The sequence below is a fragment of the Danio aesculapii genome, chromosome 19, assembly GCF_903798145.1.
Source record: "Danio aesculapii chromosome 19, fDanAes4.1, whole genome shotgun sequence".
NCBI classification, from domain to species: Eukaryota; Metazoa; Chordata; class Actinopteri; order Cypriniformes; family Danionidae; genus Danio; species Danio aesculapii.
In genome coordinates, this window is record NC_079453.1 from 25314960 (window position 1) to 25336564 (window position 21605).

The 21605-nt window shown below is 37.5% G+C and overlaps 1 protein-coding gene across 1 annotated transcript; it reads right to left on the reverse strand.

Annotated features, from left to right (window-relative positions):
- Positions 1–1515: 1515 nt before the first annotated feature.
- matcap2 (microtubule associated tyrosine carboxypeptidase 2) lies at positions 1516–20704 on the reverse strand. Its single transcript, XM_056480109.1, has 7 exons — positions 20519–20704; positions 15908–16575; positions 11952–12095; positions 9717–9849; positions 7254–7559; positions 6373–6470; positions 1516–2217 (listed from the first exon to the last, which is right to left on the reverse strand). The coding sequence occupies exons 1-7, from the start codon at positions 20544–20546 to the stop codon at positions 2059–2061; spliced, it is 1536 nt and encodes a 511-aa protein (XP_056336084.1). The 5' UTR covers positions 20547–20704; the 3' UTR covers positions 1516–2058.
- Positions 20705–21605: the final 901 nt, after the last annotated feature.

Below are 21605 nucleotides of genomic sequence, written 5' to 3' on the forward strand. Positions count from 1 at the left end.
AAAATTAATAAAGAAACCATAAAATTATAAAACTGAGTTATGAAATTAGGCTATATACATTAGGCTGTAATAAGTTTGATTCAAATTGATTAATAAATTGAAGGTTTTTCCACAGTACTTTTGCCCTTCTACATGCACTTTTTTGTCTTTAAGTTAGAAAAAAAAATCAAACAGCACCTTGGGTTAGGGTTAGTGTTAAGGACGGTCGTCAGACACTGAGCCTTCAAGTAGGATGGGTTCTATAGTCAGAAAACTAAAGAGCTTTTCCAGCACACAGATGGGTTTGCAGCACAAAAAGGTACCACGTGTGCACTATAAAATATACTGCAGGAATCTTTGATGTTATGGGATTGTTTTTCTGCTAGACTCAACATGACAGTTCCTGTAAAAACTAACCTAAAATAATTAAAACCCGACTGCCTATGTAGAAGTCTCATAATAGGCCATGGTTGGATTTTCAGTAATGACAAGGATCCAAAACAGAACCCAAAAATGTGTCACTGACAAAAAAATTAAATTCTGCTTAGGCCATTCCAGAAACCAGCAGGCCAATCAGTTTACCCAATATGAATAGAGAAAAAAATATTTTCACACTTTCAGTTGTTTTATTTTAATAAAAGGTTTGATTTTTACATCTTTTTAAATAAAAACTAAAAAAGGAAACACTACAATTTTATTCTCACAGCCTTTATTGCTCATATTTACCAAAGGTGTCAATAACTTTTACCATGACTGATGACAGACCCAGAGATTAACAATATGTGCTTCACTTGTGCCTGTTCATATCATTCTGGGGTAATTTGCATTGCACGAATGCCCTAAAGATACTACAATCCCAGCTCAATCCTACAGATTACAGGAAGTGTGAAAACTAAGCGCTCAGAGAGATTAATGAGGTGTGTGTGTGTGTGTGTGTGTGTAAAGCTTTTGTCCTGTGTGTCCTGATGTAGGTGTCAGTCAGCAGGTGAGTGAAGCGACAGCAGGATCTGCTTACAGAGACATGTGAGAACAGACACCTGTGGAAAGAGTTTGTCAAAAGATCACTGTACAGTGTGCTTGAAAGGGCTTTGCGGGAATGGAGATTAATCATTGCTCACATGAAAACAATGATCATACTTTGTTAAGTGTCAGTGGCTAAATCACAATCTAGGGTTCTGTTCTTTAAATTAAACATCTGAGCATGTCGAAAAGCAAGGCATTCATTTATTAAATCCTTTAAGTGTAATAAAATCATTTTAAAAAGGAAAATTGTCTAGGGCCATAGAGCATTTCACAGGCAACTTTTTAGAGGCAACAAGTACATGGAAAAATGATGGATGAGAGCAAGGTCAAAGGTCAGATACTGCACAGCAACAATAAAATTAAGGGAGTAAAAATGTTGTAGCAAGACGTTATTAATATCATTTACACTTAGCACAAATATGATGGTTGACTTACATAAAATACACTTCTTTAACAAATTAACATATTGGCACCAAAAAGTATTGACTGTTAAAAAAATGTAATTAGAAATTAGAGAAAATAAATGGCTTAAGGAACTTGTAGTTCATATGAGTGTTTGGCAACATGTAACTGATGGAAATCTGTAATTTTGGCATTAATTTCAATACCTCCTCAAAAGAGAATACAAATGTCCTGAGTGTCTTCTGATAGGACTCAACGCCCTTCAATAATACTCAAAGAATAACTTTCACTGAAGAAAAACAAATACAGCTCTATAGGCCACTGTATGACTATGTATTGCAGTCTTTATCCCAGAAATCTCTTTGTTTTTCAGTCCTCACCAGGGTGAAACTCATAAAAACATGCCAGGATCACATTTTATACACATAAAAATCATGTTTTGAATTACTATATTATGTTAATGATCATTTTAATTAGAGGAATGCTGCTAATTTGCACATCGCAGTAATCAAAATTATTTTGTGACAAAATAATTTGTTACAGAATTGGAGAGGAAGTATTTAAAATATTGATCTGGACATATTCTTGATGAAATTCACCTATTTACAAAGCAGCTGTTTCATTTGTAAGAACAGAAACTCAAAGACCACATGTTCAGATGAGTGTGCTCAGCTCTGCGTCAGTTAACTGGTTGACCTCCATGATTTTATGAAGCTGCTCTGTGTAATGCGCTTGGTCCTGTAGGAAGTGCGGAATCCGCACATGATCCATCAGAGCCAGACCTTTCAGACGCTCCACATCCTCATAGGACACCTGCACAACACACATACAGTTATCTTTGTCATTTAGCAGATGCTTTTGTCTAAAATGACTTACAGTTGGGGAGGCATTCAGTGATACAACAAGAAGAGGCAATACACAAAAGAAGTGCTGATTACACAAAGGAACTGTTAGTGCTCAGAAGATTAAGTGCTTACGATTACGTAAGGCGGGGGTTATAAAGAGAAGATTGTTTTTACAGGTGGTTTGTCAAGCCCACTCACCTGTGTGAAGCACACTTCATAAATGCCAGTGGTGTAAAGCAACTAATTAGAAATACTCAAATTACTGTAATTGAGTAGTTTTTCTCAGGAATTGTAATTTACTAAGTAGTTTTAAAAATGTGTACTTTTACTTTTCCTTGAGTACATTTTTAGTGAAGTATTGGTACTTTTACTCCACTACTTTCTTTCAATCTGCAGTCACCACTTTATTTTTTACCTGTACTTGGGGATTAGAAAAATCAGTCCTGTGATTCCTGTCCAATCAAATTGCACCATACTGAACTACCTCAAGACATGCAGCAAACTGTTTGGACGCATTAAAAGCAGGGGCCAAAATCCAAGTTTGATTGAGAGCTGTGAGCCGAAAGCAAATATAGGAAACTGTATTACATTAAAGTTGCCATGGGTAATTTCCTTATTTATTTCTTAATATTTATAAATAAATAGAAAAAAACACTTGAACCGTATTTACTAATGCATTCTATTTTTTTGAAATTTATATTAATTTAACGAACTTATTACAATAAAACCATTAAAAACATCCAAACAATGGAGTTCAATGCCGAATACACTAGTCATGCTGAACCTGCCTTTGCCTCGTTTTGTATTTGTTAATGGCCCGTTTCCACTGAGTGGTACGGTACGGTTCGGTTTGGTACGCTTTTATGACCGTTTCCACTGTCAAAAAGCGTACCGAACCGAACCGTACCGTACCACTTTTTCGGCACCCTTTCGAAAGGGTACCAAACACGAGAAAGGGTACCAAAAGGCGGAGCCACACACGCAGCTGAACGCTATTGGTTTACAGAGATACGTCATACGCTTACGCAACAAGCCAGAATGAAAACAAAAAACCCACCATGTTTGAAACACAGCGAGATTATAGCGGAAATATAAATACATATAATAACGAGCCATGGTTGATCTGGGCTCAAACAAACCTTGTCGTCCTCTTGATGAACAGCCACAAATCTAAGAAGAAGAGCAGATTTACCCTGTGCCCCGTAGTTTTTTACGAGCCAGTCTGAGGCGCGAGCGGTTTCGATTTCTTGCCCGCGCGCGTCTAACATTATATCTGAAATAACAAACTTCTAGAGCTGATGATAATAACCTGTGCTTGATTGTTGACGTGCTTTTGAAACCCGATCCTGTCAGACACTGACAAACGCGAGAGTGAAGCGTGAAAAAACAAAGGAGAAGCCGGAAAAAAAGGAGCACATTATTCAGCAAACATGAACAAAATGCCATGTTTAACTTATTATCCTCACCTTTTGGACTAATATGAACCGGGAATGAGGGAATTACTCTCTAACAGAGGCTACATGTGCTGCTGAAGATTAGACACAGATACGAGGTTTTCACTGACTGTGGGCTATATTTTGTGTTGTTTTGAACCTAAATACTGACGAAAATGTCTGTTGTGTGTAGTTCTTCTGTAGTTGGTAACATATCGGAGACTGTAAGGGGCTGTATTTGTTTATATTTGTTCATTTATTTAGTTATTTAATATAATTACAGACGTTACAGTAGGTTTCGCACTGACATTGATCTGCAGTTATAATCAACTCATGTTCATAGAAAAGTTAGTAATAAACATTTCTACACAAGTATTTATGTGTATGAAGCATCTGTTTTGTGAGAAGTGCTTCTCATATGATATGTAAGTGACCCGTACAGCTTCATTGTAGACATTTCCTCGAGCGAGAATGACGTCGACTGAAACTTTCTGTCATACACCACGCCCACCAAAAGGGTACCCTTGTTAGTGGAAACACAAGCCTGATAAAGGTGACCCGTACCGAACCAGTCAGTGGAAACGAGCCATAAGTTACAGAATGTAAATTTTTTAAAGATCTGATTCATGCACAACATTTAATTTCAGTTTGCTTTTTAGTGGCTCAACAATAAAAAAAACAAACAAAAGGTTACAATAAAAAAGAAACGAGTAATGCCTTTCTATTAGTCATTTCCCAATCCAATCATTTTTCCCTCTGGAGGCCAAATTGAAGGATACAAAGGGCCAACTTTGGCCCGTGGGCCTAGTTTGGCCATCTTCGTTTAAAAGTGTCCAAGAAGATACTTACATGCAATGACCCAGAAACTGTTTAGACTGAATGTCACTGATGAGAAGATGATGGATTTTTACTGTATGATGACCGAAATGGCCGTAAACAATAAGTAAATGCACTACAGAATGTTACGTTTACACACACACGTCCACAAACCTGCATCAACCTTTCCCAGCGTAATATACACTACTCTTGAGTACTTTTGAATGGGCTACTGAATGGGCTTTTGAATGGGCTACTGTTTAACTTGTTCAGAGTTTTTTAGGGAGGCTGAGAAGTGTGATCCTCCATAGTCGGAATATACCCTCCGGACCCCCTCCTTAAAAATGGGAACCACCACCCCAGTTGCTCAGTCCAGAGGTTCTGTCCCCGACCTCCATGCGATATTGTAGAGACGTAGCGCCAGCCCCACAATATCCAGAGACCTGAGTTACACAGGGTGTATCTCATTCACCCCCACTGCTTTGCCATTGCGAAGCTTGCAAACTACATCAGTGACCACAGCTTGGGTGATGGGTGAGTCCACCCCTGCATCCCCAGTCTCTGCTTCCTCAATGGAAATCATGTCAGTGAGGTTGAGGAAATTCTCAAAGTATATCTTCCACCGTCCAAAAACAACAACAGCTCCCCACTTTCGCTGTAAACAGTGTCTGTGTGGAACTGCTTTCCCCTCCTGGGTTGCTGGATGGTTTGCCAGAATCTATTTGGGGCCGACCGGTAGTCTTCCTCCATGGTCTCCCTGAACTCTTTCCAGGCCAAAGTCTTTGCTTCCTCAACTGTCCAGGCTGAAGTACACATGGTCTATTGGTACCCATCAGCTGCTTTGGGAGTTCTATAAGCTAACCAAGCCCTGTAGAACTCCTTCCTCAGCTTGACGACATCCCTTACTTCCAGTCTCCACCACCAGGTTCGTGGATTGCCGCCTTGACAGGCACCACAGGCCTTACAGCCATAGCTCCTCATGGCTGTGTCAAAAGTAGAGTCGGAGAACATGGACAAGAAGGAAATCTGGGGTTCTCTCCTAAGACTGGTGTCCCCACGACCCAGCCCCAGATAAGTGGATGAAGATGAGATGAGGAGTGATTGTAAGAAAGTGTCTGGTGCAAATGTGCAAACACTGGTACAAGTGTTGGTTAAAAGTGTCAGCAAGATGAAAGAGTGTGTTTTCTACAGGTGGTTTGTCAAGCCCACTCACTGAATATTGAATATTTTGATTTTCAATACTTTATATTGTAGGATTTATTAGCTTCATACCAAACCAGAAGACAAATAACTGTTCCTTTATAAGATTAAAAATTACGGGTATTGGTCCCCTCAATGTAAGGAAAATCCAGATACACACACACAACTTTTAATGCCACCCAATGCTGCAAATTTAACTTGTGTGTAAAATTAGAATATTGCATAAAATATGTTAAATAAATCACTGTTGCCACATCTTGTTGTGTTCAAGAGAATAAAATAATCATGTCTTATATCAATAATAAAAAGTATGTTTCCACTCTTTTTCCTCCATTAAAAATGTGTTACGCCTCAGAACTGCAGACGCCACACCATAACAACTGCAGTTTCAGAATTTGGAAACGGATCTCTGATGTTTGGGACAATTCTGGGAAGTAATTGTACAAAATCATATTTATTTGGTCAATGTGTTTTACTTGTAGTTTTTGGGCACTTAAGCAAACATGCATCGAATTTTTACAGCATGTTTAATGGTATATCTTTAAATATCCATAAAGGTGAATGAAAGTATAGTATGAGCGAATCATTTGGGGAAAAATATTGTTTTGTTTTTCAGCGTAACGCTGCCATTTAAACATTCATAAGACCATTTTGAATGTTGACTTTAAACATACCTTTCCCAGAGCCATGAGCAGCTGGAAGTCAATCTTTTCTCGGTGTCTGAAGATCTTCAAGATGCCATCTAAATAAACCTGGTCCTTACTGAAACACCCTGAATTACAAACAATCTGTTTTAAAAAAAGCAATGGGCCTCATTCATCAAACATTCATAAATATAGTAATTTGCATGTAAAACAGATCTTCCTAAAAACTCCTCCGGATTCACAAATGCTTCGTAAATATATGAATTTATACTGAAGTGTCTATGTTACACAATTATCATAATTTCCTCTTATAAATTACAACTTTACTGTGCAAGTTACAAGTTCTGGAGGGTTATATTCTGGATCCCCTTCTAAAGTTTGGCTCCAGTTTATTACAATAATGCAAAAAGACTAATAGGCCATATGCCTAACAATAAATGTTCAATAAAAAAGTGTCCAGAAAAACACGTTTAGCCAGCTTCAAAGTCCCAGGGGACACTTTGGATGCTATTTTCTGGAATCCATGGCAGTAACGTATTATTTTTTATGTCATTTTGAAGAATAATATTGAATATTAAAATGCAGTAACCAGTAGTATTAATTTCTTTGTTGTTCAGTGGTTCTACAGAGTAGTACAGAAGTACAGAATGATAATTGGTCAGTATATTTGTCCCGACCTTCATCCACTGATTGGACAACTGTAGTGATGACTACTTTTACTTATAGTTTTACCCATATCGACATACAGTTATCGACTCTCAGCTTAAAAAGACCAAACAAACTTTTATACACGGTGAGAAGCAGGTGTACATTTACCAAACATTTCCATTACAATAGCTTTACAAATGATTTGCACAAAGAATAGTTGAACCCCATATGTGTGGAAGACTTGTGTACTTGTACTTGTTTACCTGGCAATGTGGTGTCTGTCTGTCCTCGTTTGGCTCTGACGCAGTAGTCCCATCGTGTGTTGGGGTCATGGACGAATCGACGCAGGTCGTGAAACAGCTGTGAGAAGGACATGCGGCTGGCTTGATAGACGGTGTAGTAGAGCAGGGCTGCGCGCCACAGGATGGGATCCTTGCGGAAGAGCACACTATGGATGCTTGCCAGACCCTCCTCAGTGGGGTTGATAGGCCGCAGACCGTGTTTCTTCCTACCACCGATGCTGCTCCACGGCTGACGACTGTTGTTGATGCCACGGAAATAGTGCGTACCTGAGCCAAAGAAGATGAAGACTGGTTTACTTTACCAATCAAATCAGGCCAAACTGTGTTTGATTACAGTTTACCCACTTAAGTCACATGTAAATGTTTCGACAAAATTTTGGGTTCCTTTTTCTGGCCTTTGAACATTGAAGTAAAATCAAGTTTATTTGTACAGCACTTAAAGGTGCAGTATGTAAATTTGACACCTAGTGGTTGAACTAATATTGCATTCTTGGATTAAAATAAAAGCAAGCGCAGGTTGGCAGATTGACGACCAACAGAAGCGAGTCTCTAGCCTAAAGGCTGATTTAAATCTTGTTCTAAATAAAAGCCACAGCTCGCAATAGAAGCAGTATTCTCCATTAAAAGTAGTTTTGGTTCTAATCAACACCTCAGCTTCTATTTCTCACAGGTGAACAACAGGATAAATGACAATGATCACTTCAGGTACACCACATGTGCTTTTTTCAGTGTTAAATGCTAACAATGTGAGTTTGAATTCCATTTTACCTGACATTTATTGCCATACTACTGAAAGCAGCAACAGATAGTCTACCTCAGATCTTTTTAAATAAATTAAATAATTTGAAATTGAACTTTAGAATTGTAAAATAATAAAAAACCAACACATATCAGTGATTTAGCATCTACATTTAATAATGGTAAAGAGGTTTAATATGTATTAATTAGATTATAAACCTTACCATTTGGTGAGTTGTCATGTTGCGTCTGGTGCAAACAGCCCAATTGTTTATCACTGCAAATCTCATCACGTAACATGTTGTTAGGACACGTGATTACAATGTAACCTGCTCACCTATTGTTTAAGTTCATAATATTTATATTACTTGCTAATTAATAACCTCATGTGAAACTCTGAATTTGCGTCTCATTTCGGAGTCTGCAACTGTCCACCGGAGGTCGCATTTCGGTCGCGAATGCTTGCTTTGAGAGCGTTTATGACTGAATGAAGGAAATAGGTGGTTTTCAAAAAGGCAACCCAGGCTGCTTTAATAAAATTTGTTTAAACTGGCATTGGGCGGGTTAAAATAACCAAAACAAAGACAGCATTCTGTCACGTAACTCACATTTTCAAAGCAGAATATCTGGCTTCAGCATTGTTTTTCAGATATACAAGAATGTTCACTTGGTGTGTTTCTTAAATATCTATTATGGTATTTTTATGCTTTAGAAGAGTCAAAAACGTACATACAGCACCTTCAATTATCTTAATAATACTTAATAATTATCATTCCAAATCAGCTTTACAAAATGTTCAGATTATTACATTACAGTCAAAAGAAGAAAAGTTAAGGAGTAGTGTGTGTATAGGGTGGACAATATATAAGCATAGTGAAACTGCAGTTATATAGTTTATAGTGTCCATCAAAAAAGGTCATGTCTTTGTGTTTAATACATGTTCAATAGGGTGTATCTTTGTATTAGGTGTTTTAACATCAAGGACTGTTGCAGTGGAGGATGAGAGAGTTTATGGATTTCATCAAAAGTATCTTAATTTGTGTTTTAAGGATTAACGTCTCAGGTCTACGGGAATTGGAATGACATGAGGTTGAGTAATTAATGAAAGAATTTTGAGTGAACTAACCCTTTGAGTACAAGTACACATCCAGGAATAGTTCACCCAACAATGAAAATGTAGTCATTATTTACTCACCCCCGAGTGGTTCTAAATTTTATGAGTTTCTTTCGTCTGTTGAACACAAATGAAGACATTTTTTAAAAAGCTGAAAACTAATAACTTTTGACTTCCTTAAAAAGGCAAACAAATACTATGAAGTCAATGGTACATAGGTACGAAACTCAGTTCTTTATCTAAGAGTCTTGTGGGGATTGTACATTTCTTTACAACAACAGTATAAACGCTGCTCTCCAGCAGCAAATAGAGAAAGTGGGTAGATTGAGAACACACAGCAAGGGAATGTAATTACTGTAGTCTTGACACTGAGCTTTGATATGCACAGGATTTAACAATCTCTGACAACAGGAACACAAGTTGCTGGAGCACGGATGGCTGATTTTATTGGGGTGACCGAGACACGATCTAAACTACATAACAAGAGTGAAAGGAGCTGCTATTCTATTCCACTATTCTATTCAGTTACTTAATTTGAGACTCAAATGACTATGAGATTAAGACGAACACACCAATTTCATGCCTTAGCATCCCCTCCAGCCACTGCTCTCTGGCAGTAGAGATGTTGATGGTGAGTGTAGGTCTGCCGTTCACCACAGTCATTGACGCTCTGGACAGCAGGTCATCAGTAAGATGAACCACAATCTGCAGAGAGAAAATTCTACATTTATGTACAATGTTCTTAAGACAAAACGAAAACACCTTAAAATTAACATTCAAAATATTGGGGATCGCACTAGGAAGCAATGGTAACTTTTAATCAGCACAGATGGATTGAAGGGTTGGTTCACCCAAAAATAAAAAAATCAGTTGTTTCTTTTTTAAACACAAATAGAAGATATTTTGAAGAATGCTGTAAGCCTGTAACTACTGACCTCCATAGTATTTGTTATTCCTACTATGGATGTCAATGGTTGCAATATTTCTACAAAATATATTTTTCGTTTAACAGAACAAAGAAATTCATAAAGGTGTGGACTCACTTGAGGGATACTAAATATTTAGTAAATTTAATGCATGAATCAACTAAACCTTTAACTAAAAATATAGCAATAACCTACCAATTACAATATAAACAAACCATATACATAAAAGGTAATAAGGTAAATAAAAATATTAATAAAAAAAATTACAGTTTTACAGTGTTACTAAAATAGTATATATTTACATTATCATAATATTCCTCATCGTGCTGCCAAATATATTAAGCATCAAAAATAAAAAATGTATCTTAAGCACCAAATCAAGCACTTCAGAATAAAGAAACACTTGTGGGATTGGAGTAATGATGCTGAAAATTTGGTTAAGAGGAATAAATACATTTTTGAAAATATACATTTAGAACATAGTTATTCAAAATCACAATAATATTACACAACTGTACAGTTTTTTTGAACAAATAAATGCAGCCGTGGTCAGCATAAGAGACATAATTTGGGCTCTATTTTAACGATCTAGGATCTAGTCTAAAGCACATGGCACAAAAGCATTAAGGCCGTGTCCGAATTTTTTTTTCTATTTTAAGGATGGAAAAATATGGTTTGCGCCACGGAGCATGGTCTAACAGGGTTGTGCTTATTCTCTTAAAGAGTTATGGGTGTGTTTTGAGCATAACGTGCATTAAACCAATCAGCTGTGTCAGTTGTGTCACACCATGGTGCATTTGCTATTTACATGGTGGATTTGTAAGTGGATAAACTGAACGCTTCTATAGTGAGAAAACAGTTAAACAGACTGGCAGCACAAGGATAAAGAATAAACCTTCTCCATTCAGCCTCTTTACTTTCTCTTTACTTTACTTTTACTATTTACTTTACTCCTTTACTTTCGTGGATAAGAAAACGATGTTGTACGCACTCCACTGAAGACATCCATCAGCCTACAAATTTAATTTAGTTTGTTAAGTGCAAAGATTTGTTTCAAAGCTATTTCTAAATTCAGTTCTAATTTCCAGCAAATTAATAAATGAACAATAATAACGAGGTGTGGTTATTTCCAAACACACATCCTATGCCCCATATGATCAAAAACCCAACAGGTGGATAAATTTAAGCTTGTTTTTATTTAAACAAATATAAATTTGCATATAATAAATACTACTACTAATAATAATAACATTATACAAAAGCAAGTTGTCATAAATAAACTGAAAAAAGCCCCCCTGGGGTAAAGAAGGCATGAAGGCAGTGGTTTTTATATTTATGTAGAAAACAATAATTTTTGTAATATTTTAATCCTTTAATTATTTTTCATTTATAAAGATATTTGTGTATTGTAATGTAATGTAATGTAATCTAATATATTGTGTCTTTATATAGTGCATTTATCGTTTTGCTGTACATCCAGTGTGTATTAAGCACTGTGTAAGCATTTAAGGCAAACAACTAATGTGCTCTGCACTGGACTTTAGACCAGCTTTCAGCTAATCAATTGCTCAGTCTATTTTAGTTCCTCAAAATAACAACACACCAACAATGCACCTTAACACACATTCTTTGTAGGCTGGAACACCCATGAGTCCACAGAGAAGCACAAATGGATTTGCTATTTAAACAGCGTGGCTCAAAACGGGAAAATAAGGCTTGCGCTGGTCTAAAAATAGCAACAAATGTTGCTAAACACGTCTTGCACCTTATTGCGTCGGTTGTATGATAGGGCCCTTTGTGTGTTGTTTTTAATAGTGCTATGTATTTTCTATTTTTTTTTTTTCCAGATAACAATCATTTTTAATTATCTCACTCTCTCACCTCTCCTGTGCATCCTTCCTTCTCCATGTATTTTTTGACATGGGACCCAATGCGGCTCTTGGTGAGGAGATTTCCTCCTGTGGCTTGCTCGAACTTCTCATAGGAGCCATATTTCTGCAGGGCCAGCTCCATGATCCGCACAGCCTGAGACAACAGTAAACTTTCAGACATAGCCAATAGGCTACAACTTAAAACACAGAGTCTAAAGTATTTTGAGCTTATCCACTTTTGATGACTTCTTAAGATAGAAACACATTTGAATGTTTCTTAATGCATCTTAATACTGTTTGTACTTTAAGATGAAACAATGGTGTAAGTAAAGTAAAACATGTTTACATGAAGCACAGCTCAAAAAAAAAACTCAATTGTAATGTGTGACTGAATAGACCTCAGCAAATAACTAGGCCACAGTTGAGGCAGAGTGTGGATTTATGAAATCTGATTTGTGATCTGTCAGGATACGCCTAAGGGAGATCACAATGAGCTCTGCACTCTGAGATAATCAATATAATAGTCTGAAATGACTCCATTCACCCACACAAACCTCTAATACAGCCACTATACACTGCGATGTGTTCTTATAGACATTATCCAGCTCACTGGTAAACTATAATTTTATGTAGTAGTTGTTGTTGTTTTTGCAGCCAGCTGAGGCAGAAAACTATTGTGGGATCTCTAATATATTTTTCAAAATGCTATATGGCCCCCCTGCTTTTGAGCTGGTGGGCTCTGTCAATAGTTAGCAGGAAACTGAATTATATTAAATTAATGAACTCTTTAGCATTCAAAAAGGTTTATAAAGCTACGGTCACACTGCACTTTTCTCCCCATAGACTTCCATTCATACGCATGCAAATGGGTCAGACTGGAAACGCAAGGTCATTGGAAAGTTCAAGCTTGGTGAACTCTGACCTGCGAAATTGCATCACTTGACTGCGTGAGACTAATCGATGTTCAAAACATGACCTCTCTGTACAGAAATTTAAAATATGGAGCAATCACTCGCTTTTTTTTTTTTATGTCTAATCATCTTGCTTGATCCCGCCCCTTTTTCGCAGCGCCATATGACAGAATTTCGCACGCACAAACTCTAGTGTGACCATAGCTTCAAACCAGAAAGTTCACTTTCAGGAGTTAATTAATCTTATTTAATGACTTTGATATTATATTATATTTATAAGAATTACTAACAAAGAAACTTTGCTATCACTTTTGGCACACTCATAATTTAACTCATTTTAGGCTCAGAGATCTCAAACAAACATGTCAAGTCTTTATCTACTAAGCAAAAAACTAAACAGAAAGAAAAAACATGTGGTTTAATAGCACTTGTTAGTTACTTCAAGTTACTTATATTGTGTCCAATTAGCATATCTATCTGTCTTAAGTAGTATCAGTGTATTCCACATCGACACTATGTTGACAACACTATTAATGCTAAAGTCTGCTAAAGCATATTGGACTCATTTCTGCACAATTTTTCATCTAGTGGTATATTAACCACAAGGATGAGGTTGTGTTATTTTCCCATCAGTTTTATTGACTGTATGAAAAAATAAATGTAAAAATGTTAAGCAAAGTGATTATACATTTTTGAGTGATGAAATTAGCAAAAGGTTAACACTAACATGTAAACACAAACAGTGAGCATCAAAATTTTCATGTCAAACTGCTTTCTGTTGGTCAAGACAGCGATTTAAACCAGACATCCCAAGCATATTGCTGAACTGAAACAGTTTTATAAAGAGGAATAGCTCGAAATCCCTCTTGACCCTTGTGCAGGCCAGCAGGTTATTGCTGCCAGTGGAGGGTCGACCAGTTATTAAATCCAAAGGTTCACATACTTTTTCCACCTTGCAATGTTAATGTTTACAAGTTGTTCTCAATAAAAACATGAAAACATATCATGTTTGTTTGGTATTAGTTTAAGCAGACTGTATTTTTCGATTGTTGTGACTTTAATTTTGACAAGATATTGCTGGATGCTATGTGTAAAAGTAAAACAAAGATCTTAAAGGGGTGGTACAGAGTGTATTTTTATGGCTTGGTTGTGTTTATAAGATGCAAAGCAATGTGTGCTTATGCTTCATTTGTAAAATGCAACGTTATTTTTTCATATCTTACTGTGACTATACACAGCTACTCAGCTAACATGAAAATGACCTAGTTCCTCTGAAAGCCCCACCCTCAAGAGGCTCTGATTGCATTACAAGCATTACACCTCTACAAGCGCACGCTTTTGCGCTGTGTAAGTGAGAGTAGCTCTTGTTAGCCATATCAGTTTGTGCCTGAATCAGGCAGAAAATGACACAGAGGACACAGCTGAACCTCATGCCAACTCTCTAAAATAAAACCTAACAAGTTTCTTTCAGATATATTTGGGTTATAAGCAGGGGCGACGCTAGACCCAATTCACTGGGGCTTGTGCCCCAGTAAAAATCTCCAGTGCCCCAGTAAATGCTTTGAGATATGATTTACTTCATATGCAAGTGTATTTATTAGGAGTGTTAATTCCGAAATAAAGACGTTATTCTCTATGTGCAACTGAACCAACGCTGGTGAAAGCAATGTGTTTAATCAAAAAGCAAACTGACGCATCTCTGTGTGTGCTCAGAGAACCCGCGCGCCTCTCGCACGTGCCGCTCTTCTGCCGGTGCGAGTCCCAGTAGTTAACATGCACGCCAAAAAAGCAGGCTACCTGCTTGTCACGCGCTGCTCATGCATTGTTAAACCGGCGTAACAGCCTTTTTTGTTTTGCAAATCGACAAAACTAAAGCTTAAACAATATGACGATGATCTTACTGAGCATGCCCCCTGATAGATTTTTTTGTATGAAGCAAAAAGGAGGGATGAGGAGTAAGAGAGGCAAGACTTAATAAACCTAATTATCTGCCATGTGTCAAGTCTACAACAGATAATTCTATAACACATCTTTTTATTATATTTTATTGAATTGTCTATAGAATTTCGTTCTAATGAATTTAATTTTTATGCAAAAGTAATTTCTTAAATGATCTTAGCATATCCCTCCAGTTGTCTTAACATTGTTTTCCAGTTACATTTAAGATTATTTAGAAGAATAATTGTATAATAATAAGAATACTTTTATTTATAATAAATATTTATATAAAAAAAAAAAATATATATATATATATAGTAGAGCTTTATGTCTAGCAACGCCCCTGGTTATAAGCATGTGTAAGTAATATGAAACTTTCACATATTTTTTGCGAGTTCGTTATTTGAGATGTAGAAGAGATTGTGGGTGTTTACAGCGGTTTGAAGAATAAATATGAATGTGTAGCTAAATTGTTAACGGTGCCAAACAGCATTTCCTGTTGTCTACATCCTTGTTTGCGCCCTCGCTACAACATACTGTTAACGCCAGAAACTGTGCATGTAATAGATCAATTTTAACAAATAAAAATAATTACAGGTTGTGGCAGCTTCTTATATTATGATTGGAGCTGCTCCTTCTTCGAGGAGTTTTTCGCTAAATCCAGCACTGAACTGGGAGAGATTCTGGAAGCTGTCCTTTGTCAAATGCTAGATATATATTTATTATAATTCTTTGGAACATAATTAAAATTAAATTGTAAGCACTTCCCTCTTTGTGTTGTGTCCTTTGACAGCTTTCTCTGCTATAACATTACAGCTCCTCTGGCCACGCCCCGTTGCTGCGCGGGGTGTATGCGCGTAGTGAATGCACGTAATCTGAAGTGTTTGTGATCTCACTAACCCAGATGTATTTTTTTGTAGTCCCTAAACTTCGTTCAGTGAAGGCTTTGCTCAGCTAACTCTGTAAATCCAATGTCTCCCTTTGCATTGAACTTTGAGCGTATTACATTCAGAGATGTTGTTTATGTTCACACAGCTACATTACACATCAACTAAAGTTTAAAATATGATATTGTAGTGGACCACCCCTTTAATATGATGAGGTTATGGCCACTCACCTGTGTGAGAAAGCGATCCGAAGCATTATTATGCTTTGCTAGTACCTGTGGAGGCAGAGGATTGCTGTACTCAAATTGAGGGTTGTTTTTAAAGTCTGATTTAAAAAACCTGGCTTTTTCCTTCTCCACATTGGATGGTTTAATAGCAGTGAGGATGCACAGCTTCTTGAGTGAGTTCTCTCCATCACGAGCAGTTGGTAGCACTCTGGGCAGCTGTGGAAGTTTTGTGCTAGCTGGGCAGCTGTTTTTAGGCTTGGAGATGGGGCAGGGGGACAGACGGATGGAACTGCCAAGCAAGGTAATGCTGTTTGTTTGCTTAGAATTGCTGGTGGAGAAACAGGAGAACACAGACTGGGCATGCCTAGTGTCTCTGCAACCAAAGGCCAGGCCACTCATGGAGAGAGGAGCCAGGGACGGCAGGCGTCTTTCACCATGAGTTGCTGTGGAGACTCTTTTGGGACCTATGTAGGAGGAATGTTTAGGGTTCTCCTGAGCATCTGACTCTTTCTGAAGCAGTGTGTTGTAGCTGTTAGTGGCAGTGTTAAACAGATCTTTCAGTACGCCTGAGGATATGCGCTCTAGATGCAACTGACTGGGGCTCACAGGCTTCTCCATAGGGTTCAGGACGCAACTCTTAGAAGTTTCCATCTCTGGCCATCGAAGACTTTCTGAAAGGAAATTGCAAAGATGTACATTACATTTATATTTATTTATTGAATAGATGCATTTATTGAAAGCAAATTACAAATGAGAGAAATATCAATAATATATTTACAAAGTATTTTGCTTTGGATGAGACTTTCCTCTGGTTTAATCTTGACCAGCTCAAACCAGAGAAGAGTCATGTCATAGTCAAGATTAAGACCAGAGAGTCTAGAACAAATATCAACTTCAGATCAACACAAGAGGAGGATTACATCTGAGTTAAGTCTAGATACCAAAGAAAATTGTGTCCAAAATAATAACAAATGTAGTTGAAGGTCACATTTTACTCAAGACCACATGCAGGGCCACATTTCAGTTAAAGGTACTGTGTAATAAAAAAATTTTTTGGTGTTATTTTCAGTATGGTATAGTTTTAAAGAGCCCATATTATAGATGAAATAGGGTCATATTTAGGTTGTAAGGGTCTCCAACAACAGTCTAATATGCATGCAAGGTCAAACAACACTTTGATGGTCTTATAATATGCATTTATTTTTACCTAGTTATCCCAGCGACTCCCATATGAATCGTTCAGCGATTCATTTGTACCCAAACCCGTCCACAGAGCGAAGCTAATCTGCGCTGATTGGACCAATGACAGGCTGCTGCGATTGGTCGACGACACTGACAGGCTTCAGGGCGAGACAGAGTGAAATGCCCAGCAGATTATCAACAATATAAAAGTAGTCAGTGCATACACGCTTCATAGTGGATTTTGGCTGCCAGTGGGTGAATGTAAATACAGACGATGGACTAGAAAATACTGACGACTAACTATTTTATCAAGCAAAAAGTCCAAGAACTTGCGAGGATATGTCCTAGCAGTCTACTTGCTCTTTTTACACACACGCACACACAGGGCCGGCGCGTCCAGAATAGAGACGGCGCGGCGGCGACACCTCCCTCCCCCTCCGCGTCCTCAGTTACATCCGCGATTACAACCCTAAGATTTCAACCGCGACACCCCCCCCCCCCCCCCCCCCCCCGTCCTCATTTTACAAACGGGTCCCTTTGATCACCCTTTGCCTAGAGCTTTACCCTATTCAGAGACACACACACACACACACATCAACCTCCTAAGAGGAGACACTCACACAAACGACCGTCCTCAGAGGAGCCACACACACACACATTACACACACACACATAGCTGACTATCCATAAACAAAGCGGCACGTGTCGCGTTTTCAACGTAGCTTTACACGCGATATGAGAATATAAAGAGTTAACCTGATACAGCACACGCGGTTACAAGTAACAAAACACAACTAAATGCATAATTTGCAAGCTAGAGTAAACGAGGCAACAATTTTAATCGCACGTACTTACACTGGTGAAATGGGGGAAGAAACTGATTCATGATCCACTGATCCTTGTTCTGACAGTCTATACTGATCCTTCCTTTAACAAACGGATGAAGTCTTCTTTGTAAGCAGGTAGTTTCCAGAGGCTCTCGATCTGCTCAAGGCTAGGCTATATGCTAAGGTTTCATCTTTGGGTGAACTGTCAATAATCTCCATCTGCACAGCGTGACTTCATTCTACCGGTGTCTGTGTGTGTCTCTGTGTGTGTGTGTGTGTGTGTCTTTTTTCTGTTAGTGGGCGGGGCCGCAGGTTTCAAATCTCCCGGGCTTGCGCGTGCAACTACTTGTGTTTCGTAGCTGCGTCATCGCGAAACACCTAATAACTCGTTATCAAGACGACTCGTTTGAAGCACTATGAGTCGACTCTTTTATAGATGAATCAATAGTTTTAAACACTGTAAACTTACAGATTTAAGCCTTAGCTGGATATTTCACTTCACTTAGAGCTGTGTGACACACTACATGGAAGGGCATTTTCAAAAAGCCATAATATGGGCTCTTTAAAAGCATCTACAAGCTAGTGTGCTCCAAAACAGTGAAATAAATCCATTTAAAAGATGTAAACCGTGATTTAAACATCCAAAGTGTGCAGTTTGTCACTTCTGCCTAAATGGATCAATGATTTTTTTTTTTTGTCACCTCATTCTTCAGTTTCTAATCAAATCTTGACCAATCAAATGCTCTCTATTATCTAACATGTCCTGCCCCTTCATGGTACTTCTCATTTGCTTTCCATTTTATGCGCTTGAATTCAACCACCCTGACTGGCAGAGCTACTCTATGTCCAACCCTCTCTTCATGGTTTTAATTTTAAGTTTCAGTCAATACTGAGTCCAGAAAAAGGCTAAAACCAATCAAGTCTTAGACCATAAGAGTATTGTGTCCAAGGTAATACCAGATCAAGACAGATTGCAGAAGAGGGTCATGTGTCCAAGACCAGAAGAAGGTTGCATCCAAGTTAACACCAAATTTAGTTAAGGGTCATGTTCCATGCAGAAAATACCAAGTTCAGACCATAACCAGATGAGGGCAATGTTTGAGTTAAGTCCAAAACCACAAGATGGTTGTATCTGAGTCAAGTTTGAGAAGAGAAGTGCTTCTTTTCTGAATTAATATCAAGTCGAGATGAAGTTCACATTTCAGTCAAGAAATAGTTGCACTTGAGATCAGAAGAGGGTCATATCCAAATTAAAACAACGTGTCAAAGAGGCATATATTTGAGTTAAGAATAAATCTGGAAGAGAGTCATGCTCAAATCAGGCCAGAGACCAGAAAAGTGTTAGTACTGAGCACAAAAGGGGATCATATCCGAGTTAATACCAAGTCCAGAAAGTGCTCGCATTCTAGTGAATGCCAAATCCAGAAAAGAGTCACATTTAAATCAAGTTCAAGACCAAAGGTGAACAGAAGAGGGTCTTGTCCAAGTTAGTACCAAGTCCAGAAGGGGGTTGAGCACTAACAGATCCTTTGTATAATTAGCACTTACTGTGTGTACTGCCTCTTTGTGCTGATTTGCTAAATGTCTTTGCTTTGGACAAAGGCATCTGCCAAATGACTAAATGTAGTCCTACATTAATACAGGACATAGAAAGCTCAGGTGGAATTTCAAGTAAAGGAAATACAGTAGGTTTAAAACCTGAGACCATCACTGCCATCGTCAGTTCAGTCTTGCGTCCCCATTTCCTTGGAAACAAAATCTCCTTCGCCCACTTAACCTCGACTCCAACAAAAGACGAGAACCAGATCCGAACAGAACAGTGATATCAATCATGTTGCAAGCAGCTCTTTCACTGTCTCGTGAGTTCCCTTCACAGAGCAGGCTAATCCTATTAGAGAGCAAAACAAATAGTCTTACTCATTCAGAATGACAGATACTGCTGAACAATCATGTTCTGCATTCAACAATCCGCCAGTCTTTCATAATCCACGTGTCCCTTAGGATACAGGCATCTGATTTTATAAATATATCTACATCATCCAAGGAGGACGGACTTAGGATACATATAAACTGTATTATTATGTCAGGCAACTCTGGCACACAATGGCAACACTAGTCCACGTGCTGCTGTGAAACAATCCCATGCTCCTCATCACAGAGAACAACTCTGACAGGTGCACTGAAGTAGAAGGACCAGTCTCAGCATCAGAGACAAACTAGAAGCACATAAAATTGTCTGTATGATTACATTCATATGGATTCGTTGGTTGATGTAGCATGAATACAAATTAACAGTATATTTAAACATATTTAAAGTTAGCACTTACAAAAAGTGACAAACACTATATACTCATTTTACAATTTTGTTTTTAGCAATTAAAACAATTATTTTAATGTCTTTATCAGTTTTTCAAGTTGACATAAGTTTTTCTGCAAGATAACTTAAAATCAAACACTTTAATTAAGCACCTTATTAGTCTCCAAAAAGAATTTTTGCATTTATGTCTGTCTACCCATTCATCACACCAAAGAACAATTCATTTAACGTTATAATATCAGCAAAAACGGTATACTACCATGTTCTATATTATAGCAAGTTACTCACCTGTAACTTCAATCGACTCAAGCATCATATCTTGTGCAGTCTCAACTTTTCACACGTAAAGAAAATACGTTTAAAATAATGATGTACCCAAACGGAAAATATCTATGCGGTGACAATATTTTGTTTACGTCTAGCACAGAATAATGCTGTAGTTTGCAAATCTCGTTTTGTAATATCTGTGCGCGTTTGTTCTCTCCCCACAACTGCTTCGGTCTGAACACCGAAGCGAGAGCATAAGCAAGCACGTTGCTATGGTGCGCTGTCAACGTCACTCTCCAAAACGTCAGTTCCGTTTGGAAAAGGCTTTTCCAAACCTTTTTCAAAGGTTTCCAAAGGTTTGGAAAATGTCGAATTAGTTTCTCTCTCTATGAAGCATCGTTTTACTAAAGTATTACACAGGGGCGGATTTAACCAATAAGTGAGGTAAGGGGCCACTTTAGCGCCCAAGGAAATCTAGGAGCCACCAATAAATATCTAGATTAGAAGTAAACATTATGCTATGAATGTACAACTATAAACTACATATAACATCGTTTTCTATCATATTTTGTATAATTAACAAATACATTTTTACATAAATATTAATACACACTAAAATATAATATCATCATAATAATGTAATGTTATGTAATAATATAATAAAATATCCACCACCCCTAATTATGGAGTGATCTGGCAGTTAAATTTATTTGAAGTTGTAAATTCACTTTAAGAAAACTAATCATTTATCAATAAAACATAAAAAAGAAGTGATATTTTAAAAAACAGCTAAATAAATAAACATTAAATTAAACCAGAAAGGGTGCATTTCAGGACGTGGGCCCCATGACTGGAGTTGCTTAAGGCCACCAAATTGCTAAATCCGCCCCTAGTGATACATTTAAGAAGAAAAAAAATAGTAACATATATTCAACATAATACAAATCAAAATTTAATAAAAAAAAATAAAATAAAAAAAATGTGGCAAGCCGGCTACCAACAATACATTTACATTTAAGGCAAAATGATTACATGTGATTCAAAACCTCCAATCAATGCTTCTGACAGTACATAAAAATAATATATTATTATTTTTAATTTTGGGGGT

Bases quoted from the DNA above. Each gene is read 5' to 3' on its own strand.
- matcap2 (XM_056480109.1), bottom strand. From the start codon at position 20,546: ATGATGCTTGAGTCGATTGAAGTTACAG. The intron at 12,096-15,907 runs GTGAGTGGCCAT...CTGTTGTCTCAG, and splicing joins CGGATCGCTTTCTCACACAG to GCTGTGCGGATCATGGAGCT. The intron at 9,850-11,951 runs GTGAGAGAGTGA...TTCTCTCTGCAG, and splicing joins AGGAAGGATGCACAGGAGAG to ATTGTGGTTCATCTTACTGA.